Genomic DNA, 19,437 nt, shown 5'->3' with positions numbered 1-19,437 from the left:
AACGAGATTGCCGGCAATTTGCGCGGCCTCAATTAGCCTCGGTTAAACGCCGGAAACCGAACAGAAATCAGAGGAAAAATAGGAGGCGATCGAATTAAAGGGGAATCGGACGCTGCAAATGGAGATTATAAGTCCCTGACGAACGTTCACGCGCTTATGCGCCTTCCTCGTCAAGCTCCAAACGTGTAATATCGAAAATTACCGTTCGCGATCTCATTATTCTGCAGTTGTCCGGAATTAAAAAATTCCAACGGCTACGGGACGCCGCTTGGCGGTATCATTCCCTAAAAAGTTGACCATAATTCGTAACATCGTACGATTTCTTTGAACATCGACACTCGAGGTTGAATATGTCAGCAAATGTGCAAGCTTTAAAATGGAAACTCAGCATTACTGACGAAGAGCATTGTTTTTCACTTATTCTTTGTGAATATTAATACTTTGCAATGAAGAACTTAATTGCAATATATAGTGATCTTAATTACGAATCGTTTCTTTAAGAATGAACTTTTTACTTAATTTATCACAAAACAATGATGATCATGGTCGTTATTTAAAAATTACCAACAGCATTTGACGCTCCGAAACATGTACAATTTAGAGTGACTTACGAAAGTGTTCGAACACCTTTTAAAGCCTACAAAGGTTAAAGATTGCGAAGATCGAAATTTATTTATTATTGTATCGGAAACTTTCAAACGATAAAAAATCTGCTGATTTCAACTATGCGGTAATCAGTTATTAACGAAACCGCAGTGTTTTAAATTGTTCTTCTAGACTCAAATAAAAAAAATATTTAACTTATTGCAATTTTTGGAAAAGTTATTTTAGCCTAGTATATTAATCCGTTTAACATGAAAAAAATTCAAGCCATGTGCTCTAATCTAGAAAAAGCAACTCGGTATAAAAGGTTTTCGAACATATTTTCAAGTAAACTGCGGATGTTATGTGTTCATAAGAAAACTAAGTAGGTGAAATCTCGGAAAATTTTATTAAAAAAGAATTATTAAACAATTATTAAAACAAGAAAGAAATTTCTATTTTACTCGCGTTTGTTGCAATAGATGGAGATCATCGTCCGATTCATTTTACTTCGCATACAGATCCGCAGTGTACTCGTGAGCCGGTGTATGCACTGTAGCAGCGTTTTGCTGCTATTTACTTCGAAAATTGCATATTGATCAACTTTTTCCGGAAAGGTAACGCTGCGCGTCTTTCCGCCGGAAACCATAAACGTCGATCGGCGAGCGTATCGGATTAATCCGGGCAACCAAGGGCGACCGGGATTCCGTCGCGGAACTAGGGACACAGAAAATTACGTTGATTCTCCACATTCTCCGTTATCCTCGCACGACTGAAATCACGCGAGCCACCCGTTACGAAAAGAAACTGTCGCGGCGGAAATGGAGGATAAACACGAACCGGGCAAGTTTCCCGGCGCGAGAACGACGAAAGCGACCCGTGATCATTTCATTAGTAGCTGACCGGTCGGGTTCGAATTGCGGGGAGTTGTTTATCGACGCGAGACGCAGGTGGTGGTGCCCGGGGAGACCGCCACCCCTTCTCTCCAGCCCTTCTCGATCACCACAGCGAAGAGAGTGGGTGTGTTTTGATAAATATCCGCCGAGACAGGATAGTATTTCGAAGGAGACGTTCCTTCACTTGTTTGCCATCGGGTCGTAGACTCTGCCTCGAGGTTGCTCGATTGCGCCGCGAAATTACCTTCTTCTCGCGTTTCCACGCCACGGTTAATTATCCGCGACGGCCACGATGACGAATCGTGAAATTGTTTAATACATCTACAACGGATCGATTACGTCGCGTCGCAGCCTCGCGCACCGTGAAAGTATCCCCGCGTCCGAGCCGCCCCTATTGTTCCTTTTTTTCCCCGTTTAATTTTGTTACCCCTCGCCGATCGATCGTTATTAATTGGCGAACAAACAAGCGCCGGCGAAACGTTGAATTTCACTTCCGAAAGTAACGAGCAGTGTTACGCGCTTCCGGTCGCGCCGATCGATTATTATCCGTAAACCTGGACGGAAACAGCCGGGAAATATCAATGCCTAGAGCGCGAGTCAAAAACTCTGTATATTTTTTTCTCCATTATTGCGGATCCAGGCGCGGCTTTCGAAACATTAATGGAAGTAACAGACCGCGGTCGCGATCGTTTACAGAACGTTTTATGGATCGGTGGTTCAACAGGTTCGCCGTCATTTTGCGCGGTATCGAAACAATACGCTGCCTTTTTTCTGATGATTTTGGACGTATTTCTGCGAAGTGTTACGATTGTTGTACGCGACTCATCATGGATGCTGTTATTTTTACGGATTCGTTTTATTATTCGTTTATGTTGTTGGTCGAACAAGAACAGAGTTAATCGAGCAAAAAGTTTGTACTTCGATATCCGGCAGTCGATATAAAATAATCTTTACGTTCGATACCGCTCTTAATTAGTATTCCGACGGAGGAAGTATCCAGGAAGGCACGTCTCTTCGCCAATGATTTTCGGCACCGCGGTATTCCACGGCGAAGCGAAAAAAGTCAATAGAGAAGACCGCTCCAGGAGATCTTGAAGTTTCGAACTGGTTCCTGGTCGGCCGGAGTGAACGACGAGAGTCGAATCATCGAGTGGCTATTAGCGCAATGTAATTACACCGCGATTGCGCAACGTCGAGGAAAGTACTCGGGATGGCAACAACCTTCGTGGTGGAGTCTTCGACGCGAAAAAACGTGAAATAATTCCGTCAAACAATTAACTCTATTTCGGCGATTATTCAATTACGGTCTCATATTTTTCTCGATTCGAAAATTGCAAAATCTCGCAGGAAATCCAGTCTGATCTTACGAAATTTTATTCATAGGCGAACCCTCGATCGTTGAGCTAACAATTAAACTCTACATGTACATAAATTTTCAATATATCTCTTTTGAAATAAAAACGAACGGTATGATAATTAAAAATAATTTTTCACTTATTTAATTATTAATTATAATATAAGAAATTCGTTCAGCCACATACTACAATCGTAGTTGATTAGAAAGTCTAAATAAATTTGGTTCTGTTATCGTTCTTTAGTAACATACGTCAGTCACGTTTAGAACAAGTTGATCTATTGACCTTCTTGACAGGTTTGATTCGTGATGGAGGAATAGAATTCTGCTCTAAATATGCACTGTTTTTTCTTTCTAAGATATTATTGTCATCGAAAATATTCTAATCAGTGGAACCGTGAAGATAATATTGGCACGACGAGTAGAAAAGAAAACTGCATATGAGAATGATGGTAACAGTAAACTATTTCAGTCCCGAAATTATTTTGTTTGAATACGATTCACATCTGATCGAAACTACAAAAGGTAAAACGAGAAAATTCTTGTAAAACTTCAGACGATAAGTAAAAATTGAAGCGATCTGATATAGGTTCAGCGGAGGTCAGAGTGACAGGCCCATCGATCGAGGGTGAACGCGACGCGTAATGGAACTAATTTCCGCGTTTAAAGCCGGTGGCCCCGCGAATTGGTCGTTCTTTTCCGATCTAATTGCTCCGGTTCCCGGGCGTTGGCAGATTAAGAGTGGAAAATCCACTAACGCGCGCGTCATTTCTCAACGGTGTAATGAACATTTCCACGGTTACGCAACGGGCTGTCATTAATTCCGCAGACGGAATTTCGCTGCCGACCCCCGGCCATTCAATTTCATTAATCGTTCCAGGCGAAAGCCGTCCTCTCGACCCCGTCCCGGTTTCACTTAAATCGTAATCTCGGACGTGGCCCGGCCCGGACTGGGCCGGCTCGGTCGCCCCCGCCCCCTGATAAATCTGCTACTAACCAACCAGTCTCTAACGCGCGTCAATTCGCCGGTTCCGAAACAGGCTTTGTTCCCCGGCGCGTTAATCCGCGATCGGTCCTTTCCGCGCCGATTAAACCGAATTCCCGAACGAAATTTCTGGCCAACGGCTGGCTTCGTTGGCTACCACTATGGCATTAGACGCTCCCGTGTCGGTCTTTCGGTGCCTCTGCTCCACCCACCCACCCCCCCCCCCCGCCCGTTCCGAGCGAGGAAGATTCACGGAATCAACGCGGAAGCTGTGCTAACGGTAAGAGAGAAAGAGACAGATCAGCACCGGCATCGCTACGCAGAGATTACGGGATCTCCTCAATTTGACGTTTCGATTGTTAGACGATTTTTGTGAATTCTTTTAAAGACCATCGTTACGTATTAGAATCCTGAAGTTAATAGACTGCGGATCTTTGTATCACACTTCATCGAATTTTGTGCAAATAACGGGACCCATTTGGGGATTTTGCTCTTTCTTTAATAATTTCAATAGATTTAAATTAATACTCTTTCGTTTTGCAATTCTTTTAATTTATCCATTTCAAATTGTAGCTACTCATTTTTGTCGTCAATATATAGGATCTGCAGTCTGGGTATTACAGTGGGGTATTCTACAACGAATGAATGTTACAACGAACTATACAAATAAATTTATATGCATGTTCAATGTCTAATATATAAAAATAATAAATTAAATTTATCTAGTGCGTATTTGCATGCTCTCGTATTTTTTATTTCATTTTATACTTATCCTATTTTGCATGAAATCGTTGTATTCAGTAATAACTCTACCGTATATTTGGTAATAACATTCTTTAGTACTACTCTGATAGTAGTCTATAATCGATGAGGTACTAGAACAAATTAACTCGTTTAAGGATACTCCACTGTAATTAGCATTTGAAGAATGCACTCCTTTTGTGAGTATAGACAATAATATTCTCGGACAGTTATATCGGCATTAGAACAAACGTTTAACCTCTCAGCTACAGTGAATAAAACCGAATTTAATGTATCACGATGACTATACACTTAATTAAGCTTACGTTAAAATAAAATTACAGTCGAATAAAGATGCAATTAGAAATAGTTTTATTCTTATGCGTCAAAGCACTTCATTTACGGCAAGCTTGTTAATAGATCTTTTAATGTTTGAGCTGTCTGTAAAATAAGCTTAACAATTTTCTTTTAAATAACAATTTCAAAGGGAATTGTTACGTGAGATTAATGCAAATAATTTGTTCAATTATACAAGAAATTGCGGTCGCTTTGGAAGTTTTTAAAGAAATTCTCATTGTACACAAGATGAACAAGTGAAACATGATGATATATAATTACATACATTGTAATATATAACAAGTGCTGTAGCTAAGAGGTTTGTCACAAAATATTAAGGTCCAAGAAAATGGAAACGGAGATAGAAAATGACTTTGATAAACCGTCAAATTGAGGAGGGCCTTTAACGTAGATGCGTTAACAGGAGTTGGCTATTGCTAGTTTGCGAGAAAAGAGAGCGGTAGAGCGAGTAGTTGCCGCCGCCGCCGGGAGAATCACTGCGAACTACTTGTCCCCTGGCACTTAGGATACGCTTGCTCCATTTTGCTTACCTTCCCAGTAGGTTCCCAGGGGCACCGTGTTAAGGAGGAGTGTTAGAGCGGATAACGCTCGCTGCCGCGCGAGGATTTCCATTCGGATCGACTAGCCGTGCTCAAAATTTGAGTCGGACGTAAAGCAATTCCGTTATTTCGATAAGTAACAAATGCTCGCGTGGCAGCGGGCGATAGTAGGATCTCTGTACTTGCTGGGAGCACTACGACAAAGGGTCTTTTCGAGCGAAACACAACGGAGGCACCCAGAGAACACCTTGCGTTAAGTGTTTCAAGCGAGCTCGTACGTGCGTGTGAACTTCCATGGGGATTGTTGCACCTCGCGTGAAAACCACACCCTGTGTTAGAATAGGACGGAAACAGTTACAATGGATTAACAGAGAAGGATAGTGTAACACAAAGAAAGCTGTTGAAAGTATAGCGGAAATGTAACTCGTAGAACGAAACCTCGAAGAATTTGAAATCCGTTTATCGCCGTGGTCGAGACGAAGTCAACGGATCTCTCTCTACCGAGTCTCGAACTTGCCATTTTTATCGTTTCAAGGGGAAACGAAGGATCCAGTGATTTATAGACCGCGAGAGAGATCGATTGATCTCTTCTCAACCGTGTCTATGGAGCGGTCAAACATTGCGTGGCGCCGTGGCACCGTTGATTCTCGTTTCGCCGGAAGTCCACCAGATCGGACGGTTCCCCAGCGAGGGTACGCGTCAAAGATAACGATAATCATTTATTCCAGTGTCCGCTCCCGTGCTGATAAAGGCGGATCCGCGAACTCGATTAAAGTCGTTCTCTTGGAAAAGAGAGAAGGACGATCAGCGACATCGGATCCGGCTTGAAAATCGCTCGGGTTTCGGCGCAAAAATTCCGCTCGCCGAGAACCGTCTTCCCCGGTTCCTCAACCCTGCTACGTCCTCCGAGCCAATACTCTCCGACATCTATTTTTCTACCGAGTTCTCCGCGTTTCTCAATACTGTTCAGAACGTACGGCTCCGCCGAGGACCGTAGCAGGGTTAAACACTTTGGTATTCTCTTTCGAATGCTTCGGATATCGGCGAATCCTGTTTTGCGAAACTTCTTGGTCCCACGGAACGTACTTTTGCGACACGACAAAGAGAAAAAGAGACTAATGAGAGACGGAGATAGAGAGAGAGAGAGAGAGAGAGAGAGATAGAGAGAGCACGAGCGTACGTCAGGGATAGATTGCGATCAGCGATCTCCCCGATCGATTCCGCGGGAAGGAGTTAAATTGACGTCGAACTCCTCCGACTCGTCTTGCGAAACGCGTGCGCGAGCGAGCGGGCGTGCGGTCGACTCGCGCGCGTATTTCTCTCTCTCTCTCTCTGTGTGTATGTATGTGTGTAGAAGGATCCGTCGATGCGACTCGGCGCGTCGCGACGGAACTTCTCCAGTTAAAGTTAATCGGAAAGTTATTACCCCGGCCGGGTCCTTAGACGGTGCTCCAACTTGAAACGCGTTTTTCTTGAAAAGGTGCTCGAGCTGGTAAGCAGCCGCAATTTGATGTTAACGCGACCTTGGTAGTTCTTGCGCGCGGTTACGACGCGCTTTCTTACGAGTCTCAGTGATATAATCGGCGAGAGCTCTGAGGCTCGTTTCTTATCCGGCGAGCCGTGACGATAAACTTTACCGGACGCGATTCCGATTCGTCACTGCGATCGTTTCGTCTAACTTTCACACCGGTCGCCTCTTTGTAATCTACTAGCTGGATTCGAAACGTCATCAATATCCTTCCAGGCTTGGGCAAATGATCAATATTAGTTAAAAGTCAGCTAACCAATTATTAATGGCAGAGTGAACAACCCTAGTGTTACCAAATCGATTAATTTTAACAATGGGATATTTCACCTCATTATTTTGCGTTTCGATTTCTCTTAACAAACTTATACCAGCGACCTTAATCTTTTTATCGATGATGTTAATAAATTTAAATATCAACTCAATGTTACCAGAAATTTATTTACAGCACGTACATTGACTCCTTAATGTCTGAATCATGAATTCCTCGATTGAATTAGTTGAACAGAGTCAGTCTACTTTCAAAGTCAGAATAAGACATACTTTAGTTTTCAGATACTTGGATTTCTGTTACTCTTTTTTTTCGTTGTTTGCACTCGGTTTGATTTGCTATTGTATTTTCGTGTTACGTATAACAAAGGGTTCATCCCGTGAAGCGAATAAAGATTATTATTTTAATTTATCTAAATAAAGTGGTTTGATATTATAAAATTTGTCTACTTCTGCTGTGACAATCAAAGTGTTAATAGACGAAGCCAACGAAATGGTATAAAATTGAAGGCAGCATCTTTCCAAATATTTAACTGAAACAGTGCCCAAGCCTGGCGTCAGCTAGCCAAGAACCACCAAAAAATAACACGCGAAGTTCTCTCTATCTCTCGATTCTTTTCTCCGTCTCTCTTGGATCCTAGAACTCGAACCAATGGACTGGTCCACCGATACCGTAGCGATTCTTCGGACAACGAAGACCAAACAAACACACGAGAAAAAAAAGAATAGAATCAGGAATTCGCTGGACATTTGGTCGGATTGGGTCGAGGGATCTCGTAGGATGTGGATGATCGTGTGAGATACGCGTGACCACGCGTGCCATTCGATGTGTGGCAACGCCTGGTGTGTGTGTGTGTGTGTACGTTTGTACGTGTATGTTCCGAAGCACACAGACACAGAGATCGAAGGAAATAGAGTGGATGTTCGCGGGGACCGGGATAGAGAAGCGATCGCTGAGTTTGCGATTCTTCCTATCGCTCTGATCCGCCGCGAAATACGCCCTTCAATGGTCAAGCAATTGGCCAGTTCGCCAGACCATATGAAGCCGTCCACTCCTTCCTCATTTTCCTTTCTTCTCTGGACACATCCCCTTCCCTTTACTTATCGAATCCCACCCAGCTCCATAAATTTCCTTGCGATCTCGACTCCATGCTCTTTGCTCCATTTTCGTGGGCAGATACTGGCGAAGTGCGATCCGATTCGCTGCGATGAAAATGTGTGCAACAGTCGATTGCCTGCTCTCTTTAATCGTCGACTAGTTACACCAAGAATGCAACCGGCAATCGACTCGATTGTTACATTTTAATGGTCAGTGGAATGCGGATGTTCGCGCGTTCGTAAAAATAGTAATTAATAGTTTCATGATAGGAATAGTACATAGTCTTTGTTTAAATTTTGATTTGACAACACTTGGTAGTCTAATTATATCAGTATGTCAGGAATCGTTATGCCACTATGCAAGGTAATAACTTTTATTTTCAACACACGAATGTTTATGATCATGAACATTTTTATGAACAGTCCGTAAGATTTGATGAGTATACGCGGAAGATCTGCAGTCCATTAATATTTAATCGGATAACACTCCGCCATTCTCTGAAATGAAGGATATGTGATGGAAAAGAATACTGCGTCGAGGAAGAAGCTCGCCGTCGGAATTCCTTATCGCGATCATTTCGCAAAATTATAGTACGACGCGTCACGGAACGATCACGATCACTCCTTCAAATCGCGCGTCACGTTTATGTTTGTTAATATCGGTGGGAACCAATAAACAGCAAACGAATGCTCCTCCAGCATGCGAAGAATTATTTCAGAGCGAGAGTATTTAATTGAACATATCTCGACTTTTATTACCTCATGATCAACGCCGCGAGCAATATCTCAATGATTGAAATTTTATCAACCGCTGCGTGATTGACGAGTGTCAGGTTTTGAAGGAAACGTTGGAAATTTCGATATCATTATCATCTGAACGCGGTCAAATATTTTATTCGCGGGTTTCCGACGCAGATGGCATCCCTAGCACGTTATTCGAACTGGCTGTATTAAAAACTAACAGATTATTTAGTTCGTAAAAAGTTGCATTCCAACAGTGAAAGTGCAGTACAAGAAAATATGCAGACCGCTCGTAAAACGTACTAGAAATGAAATTTCTCCGAAACACTTTGACACTTTTCCGACACTAATTTTGAATTTTGTTAAGAAAAACCTTTCAAGATTAAAACCATGACGTTCTGTTGTAATTATGTTGATCGAGAGAAATTCTTACAAAAGTTATTATTTTACAGGTACGTATGTCAATTATTGTGCCGATTATAGGAACAATCAATGTTTTCGACAAAATAAATAGCTTCTTTACCTACATCGTACTTCCTAAAATATTTCAATTATACGTTGATATCGTTTATAGAAGTACGAGTTTTTCCACAATTGAAATGTATAAAGAATGCAACAGTTTTAACGAAATATGCAAAATAGTTTCGAAGCGGTTAACTGTGTCCTTAAAGAGATGAAAAGTTAATTACTGTGTGCCAGTTACCGAGCCTTTTGTAGTTTACCGTGCATCAATTTCTGTCCACTGATCTAGTTATTCGTCGTCAATTTTTGCACACTGATGTAATTGCCATGATTTAATTACTGTGATCGATTTTAGGTAAATATTAAACTTCGAAAATTGTTTAAAATTTAGGTGACATAATTTATTATATACATTCCAATACTTGCGATATTATTCAAAATAGGAAAGAAAATCACGTGTAGCATATACAACATATTTGACGGCACAAAAAAGTAAAGTTAGATTTAGCACATGGTTTGCCTTGATTGGAAACCAATTTCAATTGCTGAATTACATTAAATAATGAATATATCTACGAATTCGATTACATTATTCATTTCTCATAATTTAGACGAGCTTTATAAACTTAATAGTTTATTCCTTTATTTTCAAAAGTATCATTTTTGTATGATTTTCTCTTTTCCTCTGCAACGTGTTTTTAAAATTTTAAAACGAGATCGAGACAAAAACAAATGAAGCAATTATCAGAAATTTCAAAACATTACGTTTGTACCAAAAATTAGTTTCGATTCGATTATAAACATTACAAATGAAATTTCATTTAAAATATTCGATGTCATTAATTAAATAATGTCGTTTTTTTATGCAAATAAAATTATTGTAAGGGCACAATGATTGACACACTTATCCTATATTCCGTATATCCTTAGATATCTAAAACTCTTTCACGAGCATTTACGTTTTGAAGTGAGCGTTTTCGACGTAACTGTTCCATGAATTTATCCTTTTTATCATTCGATTTAAGAAAACCATCGCCGCGTACGAAACGAAGAGAACGTTTACCTGATTAAAGCGCGGGGCACGGTTTCTGCGGCGCGAAATCTGCCGAGTCGAATTTCCGCATACTCGACAGTTAATAATTTTTCATCGACCGCGGCCGGTCGATCGTGCTTTCCAATCGCTCCTGCGCAAGGGGAGAGAGATCGGATCTCGATTCGAGGCAGATAGATCGTATAGATCGGCCTCCGCGTCCAAGGTCATCGGAAGACTATGATCGATATACACGGTGCTGCGCGGTGGTTGCAGGAAGCGTTTCTCGTTACCGCGAGGGAACGAGCCCGGGCTTCCAGGTGTCATGGCTGGATATCTCGAACGGAGGAGCAGCCGTAAAAGCTTCGCCGGTTAGATATCGATCCTCGTGGAAAGTCGGATCTCGCTCGATAACCCTGGGACCGAGTGACAAGCGCGATCTGCGCTCGATCGGATCTCAGACGTCTCCTTTAATTGGTGCTGTTCGACTCATTAACGATAGAAAATGTCTGCGGCGCGTCCTCAATTTTTCTTCGCTGCGTTCGTACGTTTCTCCGTACCCTTCTGGACGGGTCCATACTCGGTTCTCGACTCGGCTCGAACAGGAATTCGGTATCGACGACGAGACAGCGGCGCGGCTTCGATTCCTCGACGCTTCTCCTTCACGGGACGCTCGCGCAAAAGGGGATGGATCGTGTGTGTCTGTGTCGAGGATCTCGTTCGTGTGTGTGTGCGCGCGCTCGTACATACATACGTGGGAAGCAAGGACGCCGATGGAAAAACTTACTCGCTGTTCAGCACACGGAAGGACTTGGCCGACATGCAGTTGACGCTCCAGTCGGTGTTCCCGTGCTCGTTGCATATCGTTATCGAGAACCTCCCGTAGTTCGCTCTGATGAGATGGATCAGCTTTCCCTCGCCGCACTCGATGAACAGTGTTTTGCCCTCGCAGGCGTACGCCGTGTCGTACCTCTCTGTAACAGAAACAAGCTCGTTAGGTTGCTGCGACTCGTGCCAGACCCTCGTGTCGCGGACGAGCACGTTTAGACGCGATACCCACTGGTAACGGAACGGTATCGCACGAATAACCCACGAAATCCCCTTGTTCCCATTGATCACATTAATTATTATCCAGACTGCATTTACCGTCTACTCGAAAGATAGGACGTTCACTGCAATCAGGCCCGGGTACAAATATTTCTACTAAGAAATACATTTATCTGCAAATACTGTTTCTCCCTTCTGTGTCCCATATGCTTTCTTTGGGCTTGTCAATTATTTCTGTATTAAATGGCATGCCTAGTTGATAAACTTAACTGATTTTACAAATATGGAAAAAGTATTTAACATATATATTTTAAAATACGATGCACTTGACTGAAGTAAATATTTTCTTTATATTATCTCCATGAAATGTTGTCAACCTAGTATGGCTTCACATTCGTATTCAAATTACATGCATTAATTAAGAGAAATGTGAGAAAAAGCTATTTTTCCGAAACAATATGTTTAAACATTTTCCGCTGGTTTATTTTCTCATAAATATTGATAATTCGAAATAATTAACAGTAATATCGTTAGATAAATTTCTGTTTCAAATAATTATTTGCATTATTAATACATCTTAATAAGATACTATATCAATTAATCATTTTATTTACCACAATATAGATAAAAATTTTCAATACATGTACTTATTTCTATGACATCAAATAAATCTTAGAATATTGCTTTATATAAACAGTATTCTATTAACTACTTTCAATACCTTTTCGAATATTTTGACCCAGATGCGATTTAATGGCTATCTTTGACAAGATAGTTTGTTTTCCGAAAATGTATTTTTGTTGTTCTGACTTGAAGCATACGAGTGGAATAAACAACTACCATATGTCGAATACGTTTCATGAAAATCGTAGATATAATTGTAAAGGAACACGTTAAAGTGCTCTAGATTATGGAGATGTCAAAAGATCCTTAGAAACGGCTCAATCCTTCCACAAGTTTGTGCTAAGTCTTCTCATTTCGGAATTTGTAAAAATATTATCATCGTGTACGTCTTTATAGGTAACAAGACTATTTGTCACGTCCGATGTGCAAATAATTATAATGATAAACGAATTGTTCGATTGTTCACAATTTTCTCTGTCTAACGGAGCTCCCGCGAAACCCAGGTGGTCAAGCTAAAGAGTCCCTCGAACGACGTATCGTGTATTATTTACCTGGAAGTCTGTTCGCGAGACGAAGGGCTAATTAGTCGCCAGACAATGGGGAAAACGTATGAAACACCGTAGCCAGGAGTCGACGGTTAGCGATAGGCCTTTAGAGGGCTCGCATAGCCGGCGGTGAATGAGGACCCTGTAGCCCAAGGTAGAAGAGGGTCGAGGTTTCCAAGCGGCGCGAGTCAAGGACACGTCAAAGTAGCTCGCACAGAGTCACAGTAGCGAGATTGTCGGAGAGGGTAGCGAGTTAGGGGATGCATTACCGGGACGCGGTTCGTAGGCCGCGTCGCGTCTCGTCGCCAAGTGTAATGGAATTAAGATAAAGGGCACCGGTGTATGGGAGCGTACATGGGGGTCGCGAACAATGAACCGTTGTCGGGAGAGAGAAAGAGAGGAGTGGGGGGAGAGAGAGGCTTGATAGTCAGCTTCACCTTTGTCGATCCTCGACCCGAGGAATTTATCCCGCGGAAAATCTGCCGGCCGGAGATCTCTTTTCAAAGCAAATTAGCGAATTCTTCACGCGACTTCTTACGAGGAAAAGTCCTCCGCGACACCGGAACCTCCACTTCCAGGACAAGGCTCCTTTTTCTTCGTCGGCACATCGTGACTCGAGTGGCGGATTCTTTCGGAGCACAGACTGCCGGGTAATTCTCTTCCGTCCCCGTGAAATGAGCGAGCACTACTTTGGCGAGGAAAACAATTATGCAGCCAACTGTTCACAGATAATTGACGGCAGTGTTATGAGTCGAGAGCTGAGGCAACTGTGATTCCGTGGACTGTGTATTTTTGGGATTTTGTTTCTTGGCTTGTCAATTTCTCCATTTATTGGAAAAGATGGAGCCGACTAATTGAGAATCTTTACCCGGATCTTCCGCTCGTCGGCCAACTGCTTTAAAGTAATTAAGCTATCACGGCCGTCCAACTGCTCATCATTTTCCGCCCGTATAATGTAATCGCAAATACCTCGAAAATGTTGATTCATGCATTATATTTAGTCGCCATTTTTAAAGGGTTCCTGAAAATCCCTATATCTGTCACCGCGTCGCTACTATGGAAAGGGGTGCTATAGAATGTTAAATCACAAAACTCTGGCAATAATTTTTGTTGAACAGAGTAGCTATTTTCCCGAGTTCCCTCGATGTCATATTTTCGTTGATGGGTTTGTTACTTCGGACATATCAAACGAGAGCAATGTCTCCTTATGTAACAGAGGATTTATGAAACTGTTTCAAGCAACTTGCGAATTAGCATCTAATTTTTATTTGGAGAAAGCATTGTATACTGCGGCACGCCACTGTCACGGCATTTCTTCTCATTCCGGGGGTAATCCATAGCTGGTTTCGCGAAGTTTTTGAGCCGAACTGACAGGTGGAAGCGGTTACAGACGGTTTGAAATAATAATGGGAACAGAAGTGAAAGCGTGGTGTAACGAATCGGGAACGCGATCGCGTGGATTGACAGCGGTCGAGCTGTATTTTCAGAAAATAGCTCGAATTTCAGGTCTCGCGGTTCGCCGTTCATTGGCAGATACAATGCCGTGTAGCAGCGGCAATTGCGACTCGCCGGGCAACTGCAAACAGCAGTGCACAGGGGGAGCGCAGTGAAAGATGCCCGGACGAGATAAAAAGAGCTGCTAAGAAGAATAACAGCCAGAAGAAAGGCTCGTAAAACTAGGTCCGGGCTTACTTAGACGGAGGAGCGATAGATCTGCCATAATACTGGTCAGCCATGGTGTCCGGGTCGGTGACGAAGGGCGCAGGCGGGGATACGTCTCGGAGAAGGAAGATCGCCGGCGAGAGAAGTGTACCTCGGGGAACGAAGCGGAGGACTAGCACAGGGGCAACGACGAGCGGAGCTGCACGCTCTACGCTCAGGGAGGGGGGCTGTAATAACTCTGTCCGTGAAAGCCCCGTCGTGAGTTCATTAGTTCCATACCGACGCGCCGCAATGCCATTTTAGAGCGCTGTTAGGACTTTCCGCGAACGATCCGCCGACGATGGATTTCTTGCTGAAATACGATACATCACCGGCCACGATTTCCTCGTCGGCAACCTAATTATGCCTCCGATCACGATCAGTTTTACTGCAACCTCCAAACTCCGTCAGCAAAGTCGATTTTGGAGCAACATTTTCCGATCCTAATTTGCTAAACATCCAGTCCCGATCCTTTGCTTACTTCAACCCTTTGCAGTCGTATATCGTTCTAAACTCGACACTACCTTTCGCATTAATAGTTATTTATTGTGCTGATCTATACGGTATTACGCTGGCATCTTGAAATAATTACACTGCGATCCGGTTAGATCAATAATGAAAGACGATCTCGCAGTATACTCTCTAGATTTGATGACCTTAACGAGTGCCGCGTGAACGTGAAGGATTAAAATAACATCCACTGTAATAAATGTTCACTTTCTAGTTTTAGTTTCAATAAGCGAATTACTTAGATTTGATGGAAATTTTAGGAGTAGTTTTTTTCTCTATCTTTTCACTGTGCTACTTTTGTACGTTAGAACAACTTCAACATATCCTAACTGTTACTACTGAACTGCAAATTTGTATATGGGAATACGGTTAAATTTTGTAACGTGGCGACAAATTCTGAACAAGAAGAAAAGAAACAGTTTCGACAGCAAAGGGTAAACGGTGACAGGAATCGAGCAAGTCGTTAGTTCAAACGAATTAGGGACCGAAAATCACGGCGCCAAAGGTGACGCAGTCGTGTAATCCGTTTCAAGGAGAGAAGCGCATAGAATGAGTAGCAGCAAAAAACCGGGCATTGGCCGAGCGGCACGTTCAAATGCCGATTTCACGGTACCCGATGCTTCGTTCGCTCGGTCGTAAAAGATCACAAAGTGTATTCGTCTCAAACGGGAACAAAATCGCCGGTCACGGTAGAATGAGCAGACGGCGATCGAAAAAATCGTGTTTTCTGTAATGTCAAGGCCGAGTTAACGCCTTACCTGTGATCTTCAATAACAGAATCGCTTGCAACCCTTCCATCGCTTTTCAGATCTATACGATCCAAGCCATGTGTTAGACTTACATAACGTTTTAAGCATTGTCTTATGAAATCAGTTTAATTAAACTTTGCAAAGAAAATAATTTCTTTTGTATTTTCATAGCAACTGTTTTATCTCTTCGCAAAGGGGTCTTTCAGCAAGAGCCGTCGATATTAAATTCGATATTTATTTTAATCATAATTTTGATACGATCGTTTCCAATTATGCATGGAATACAATTGTGATCAAATGACTATCCAAACTATTCTTGCACTCTGTCACCCTTTTTCCTAGATAGTTTGTGACATCTTTGCGCAATGATTGCTAGATCTCTTCAATGATTTATCGGATTCTTATTTTTCAGTTCAACGATGTTTTGTAGATTATTGCTATACACTTGTACATTGACGTAGTCCTATAGAGGTTCTGTTGAAAAATCCTCTATACTAGGCTTAAAGGCACTGTATTATAGTGTAGTTTCTAAATCTTTGCTCGAATATTTTTAGTCAGATCAATGTGAAAACATTAAAATTTCAACTTTGATTAACAAAAGGAACTGAAGGGAGAAATTTTAAAACAATTCAAACTTTGTTCACGAAGGAGCCCCGTCGATCTCCCAGCCTGGAAAATGTCTTTTTCCATCGAGAAGTAATTGGAGGTTGGTCGAGCGGGTTAACTGGCCGCGTTAGTTGCCCGATGCAGTTTGTCCGGCGTTAATTAAGCGTGTCTCGGTGACGTCGTAAACGACGGGTAATCGATATTCGGCGTGATCGTGGCTCGATCAACATCGGCGGCGAGAAGGACAGGGGCCGAGCATCGTGTAGGACGCGGTTGGACCCGATAAAAACCGCTACTGCAAACAACAGGGCCTCGTACGGGCCTCGGTTCCGTGAAACGAGCGCGTCTTAACCGCGGCCGCGTGTCGCACGCAGCTGCGCCTGCAACCGGTGCATTCTCTCGGTGCACCTCGGACCTGGAGGCTGCCCGAAAAAAAGGCCGCGTTCAAGCTGACGTAAGGGAACACAGCGCGCAGCAGCTTCCTCGTGCGAACCGACAGGCTCTCGCACTTCTGCCCCCTTTGTCACCGGTCGCTTTGGAATTTTTTCTTGTTTGGGTGCGTGCCTTTGTAGAACGGTGTTCGAGGGAGCTCAGACCTTACGGTTTTACACGTCCGAGTGCAAACTGGGCCTGAACAAGGCCGAGCTCACGCCGCTTGTCTTTTCAAGCGAGCTAACCACTTGTTGAAAAATTTACTTCAACGAGACGGTCGATCGTCGAGTCGTTACACTCGCTAACTTTTACCAGGCTGCCAGCAATTCGAGCTAAACTACCCTCGTCGTCTCTTGTCGCTGTCCATTTCAAAATTGCATGGAGGGGAGCAGAATTGAACAGAATCGAACGTGAATTCACTGCATAAATATGAAACTAACCGAGTAACATGAAGTAACAAAAATATTTTAGATCATTCCTACACTTTATGGAGGCTAAAATTGAGTATTATTCTTTGGTTACCCTTATTTCAGTATTCAAACAAAACTGTAGACACGCGATAAATGCAAATGTTTTGTTTTTCTTTCTGGCTTCGTTTAGATAATTTCCGTAGAAATTTTATTACAGAAATAAATTCAATTTAGAATATATTTATACATAAGGATTCTAGACCATGTAGTGTACCATAAATCTGGGAAATTATACGATAATTATACGAATATTGTACATTCTACAAGAATGTGTATAGAACTTGTATAGAACGATTACAAGATTGTAATAGTTGCAAAGCATTACATTTAAATTTTGAAAGTGTCCAACATTCTGCATAATTTATTTACAATAATTTTATGAAATTTTTCTCTTAACGAAGAATAATGTTTAAGGACAAGAACATTCAAATTAAAATGGGATAAGTCATTTCACGATTTAAACACAAGAAATAATTGTCACAATTTAAATACTCTCTCTCTCTCTCGCTCTCTCTTACATACAATATATTTTCCATTTCTTTTATTCTTGTTTCCAATGAAAAGAGAACTGTCTGGGCATATATTCCAGTTTGGTCATTATTTTCGCTTGCAATGGAAATTATTGCTAATTAAACGAGTGACATACAATTATGCGATCCGAATCACCATTCTGTAATATATAAGTAACTGCGTATTGCAGTATCTGTTCGAGTCCCCTTAGAGGGTACAGTAGAGTGTAAAGGGTTAAGATTTCCCGCGAGTTTCTCGAGAATTGTTGTTTAGAGTTACGTGTCCGCGTCGAAAGGTCATCGGATGCCATGATTGCCGGGTCTCCTATATTATGCAAGATGCTGCAGACGCAGGACTAGAGTGTCATAAATTTTCATGTAATTCCTAGTCTGCGAAGAAGTCTACGGCGAGAAAAAGGAAAAAGAGAGAGAGAGAGAGAGAGAGAGAGAGAGAGAGAGAGGGCAGTGATTGCGGTTGAATATTTTTCACCGAACGCCGCGTCGGCGTCATTTTCGCGAGATGCAGCGGGGCATTGCAGCCGGAGAGTGCACTCGTTAAAAACTTTTCGCTGCATTCATTCGAATGCACTCCGTCAAAGTGCGATACGAGGGTCAGACGCGAGAGAACTCCGTTGAAAAGATGGTAGACTCCGGTATCGCTCGTCGTCGGGACGACGACCCAAGTTATCGCGCGCCCTGTACATCGTCATTATCTTCGCCGTTCGCGCGTTTTTCCGACGAAGAAATTCTTTCGTGGCAGCCGGAGCGACGGGAATCACGGGACGCGGAAAAACGGCTCGACAGAGGGCGCGCGCGCGCGCGAAAGTGCACTTCAATTTCGCTGTTCGCGTGAATCGCAATCGTCCCTCGCGGCGCTTCGCGCATTGCGCTCCCTTTCTCCGTCCTCGCTTTGCGGCCGCGCGACTGACACGTAAACAATGGGGCCACAATGCCCACAGAATCCGTGGCTGCGTTCCGCAAAGTAAAAACCATCGTTAATTTCACCCGGACCCTCGGCTCTCCGTGGATTGTAATTAATTAACGCGATATCTTTGATCTTCCGCGACATCTTTAACAACCCGTGCTCCACATAGAATGAAACACCTCTCCGGCGACTGTTCGGAGCTTTTAAACGGGAACGGAGCGAAAATGCTTCAGATCTCCAGCACGGCTGATAGTCCACCACCACGGATCGCGATTCTTAATGCAAACACGCACACCAAAGAGAATGCTGACACGACGGACTTTTTAATAAATTCATCTTTCGCGTCGAGTACTTTTATGCCGTCGAACGACAACCTTATTACGAGCACCCGGCGTCGCAGGTGTTAACGCGGACGAAAGATTTGCTTCCAGTTGAAACGTTCTTTGTAATTGTTTCTCGAGAGAAGATAAGAATGAAAAATGAATGTCCACCGACTAGAGAGCGCTGCGAAATTGAACGTAACGTCTTCTTAACGGTAAAGCGTGCGCACCCTTGCGAGCATTGCGCTGGCTGATCATAGAGTAAGTCGGTAGGCTGTTTCCCGATTCAATTTATTATTGACCGGACGGGAGCGCGAGGCTCTGTGAAACGAAGTTCGTGCGCGGCTGAATAATTCCGCGAGCGACGATGGACAACGTTCTAGACGATCACCGGCGACCGGATCCATGTTTAATTCCTG

General features: G+C 42.9%; 1 protein-coding gene across 1 annotated transcript in view; it reads right to left on the bottom strand.

Annotated features, from left to right (window-relative positions):
- The window catches only part of LOC144475941 (latrophilin Cirl), a 579,657-nt gene that overhangs the window by 46,224 nt on the left and 513,996 nt on the right, over nt 1-19,437 (bottom strand). The window contains exon 4 of the mRNA XM_078192398.1: nt 11,368-11,554. Within this exon, the coding sequence (XP_078048524.1) occupies nt 11,368-11,554 (187 nt within the window). The remainder of the gene's footprint in view (nt 1-11,367; nt 11,555-19,437) is intronic.

Source organism: Augochlora pura, chromosome 10 (genome assembly GCF_028453695.1).
Source record: "Augochlora pura isolate Apur16 chromosome 10, APUR_v2.2.1, whole genome shotgun sequence".
NCBI lineage: Eukaryota > Metazoa > Arthropoda > Insecta > Hymenoptera > Halictidae > Augochlora > Augochlora pura.
Note: the sequence above shows the minus strand (reverse complement) of the source record. Positions and strands in the feature narration are given on the sequence as shown.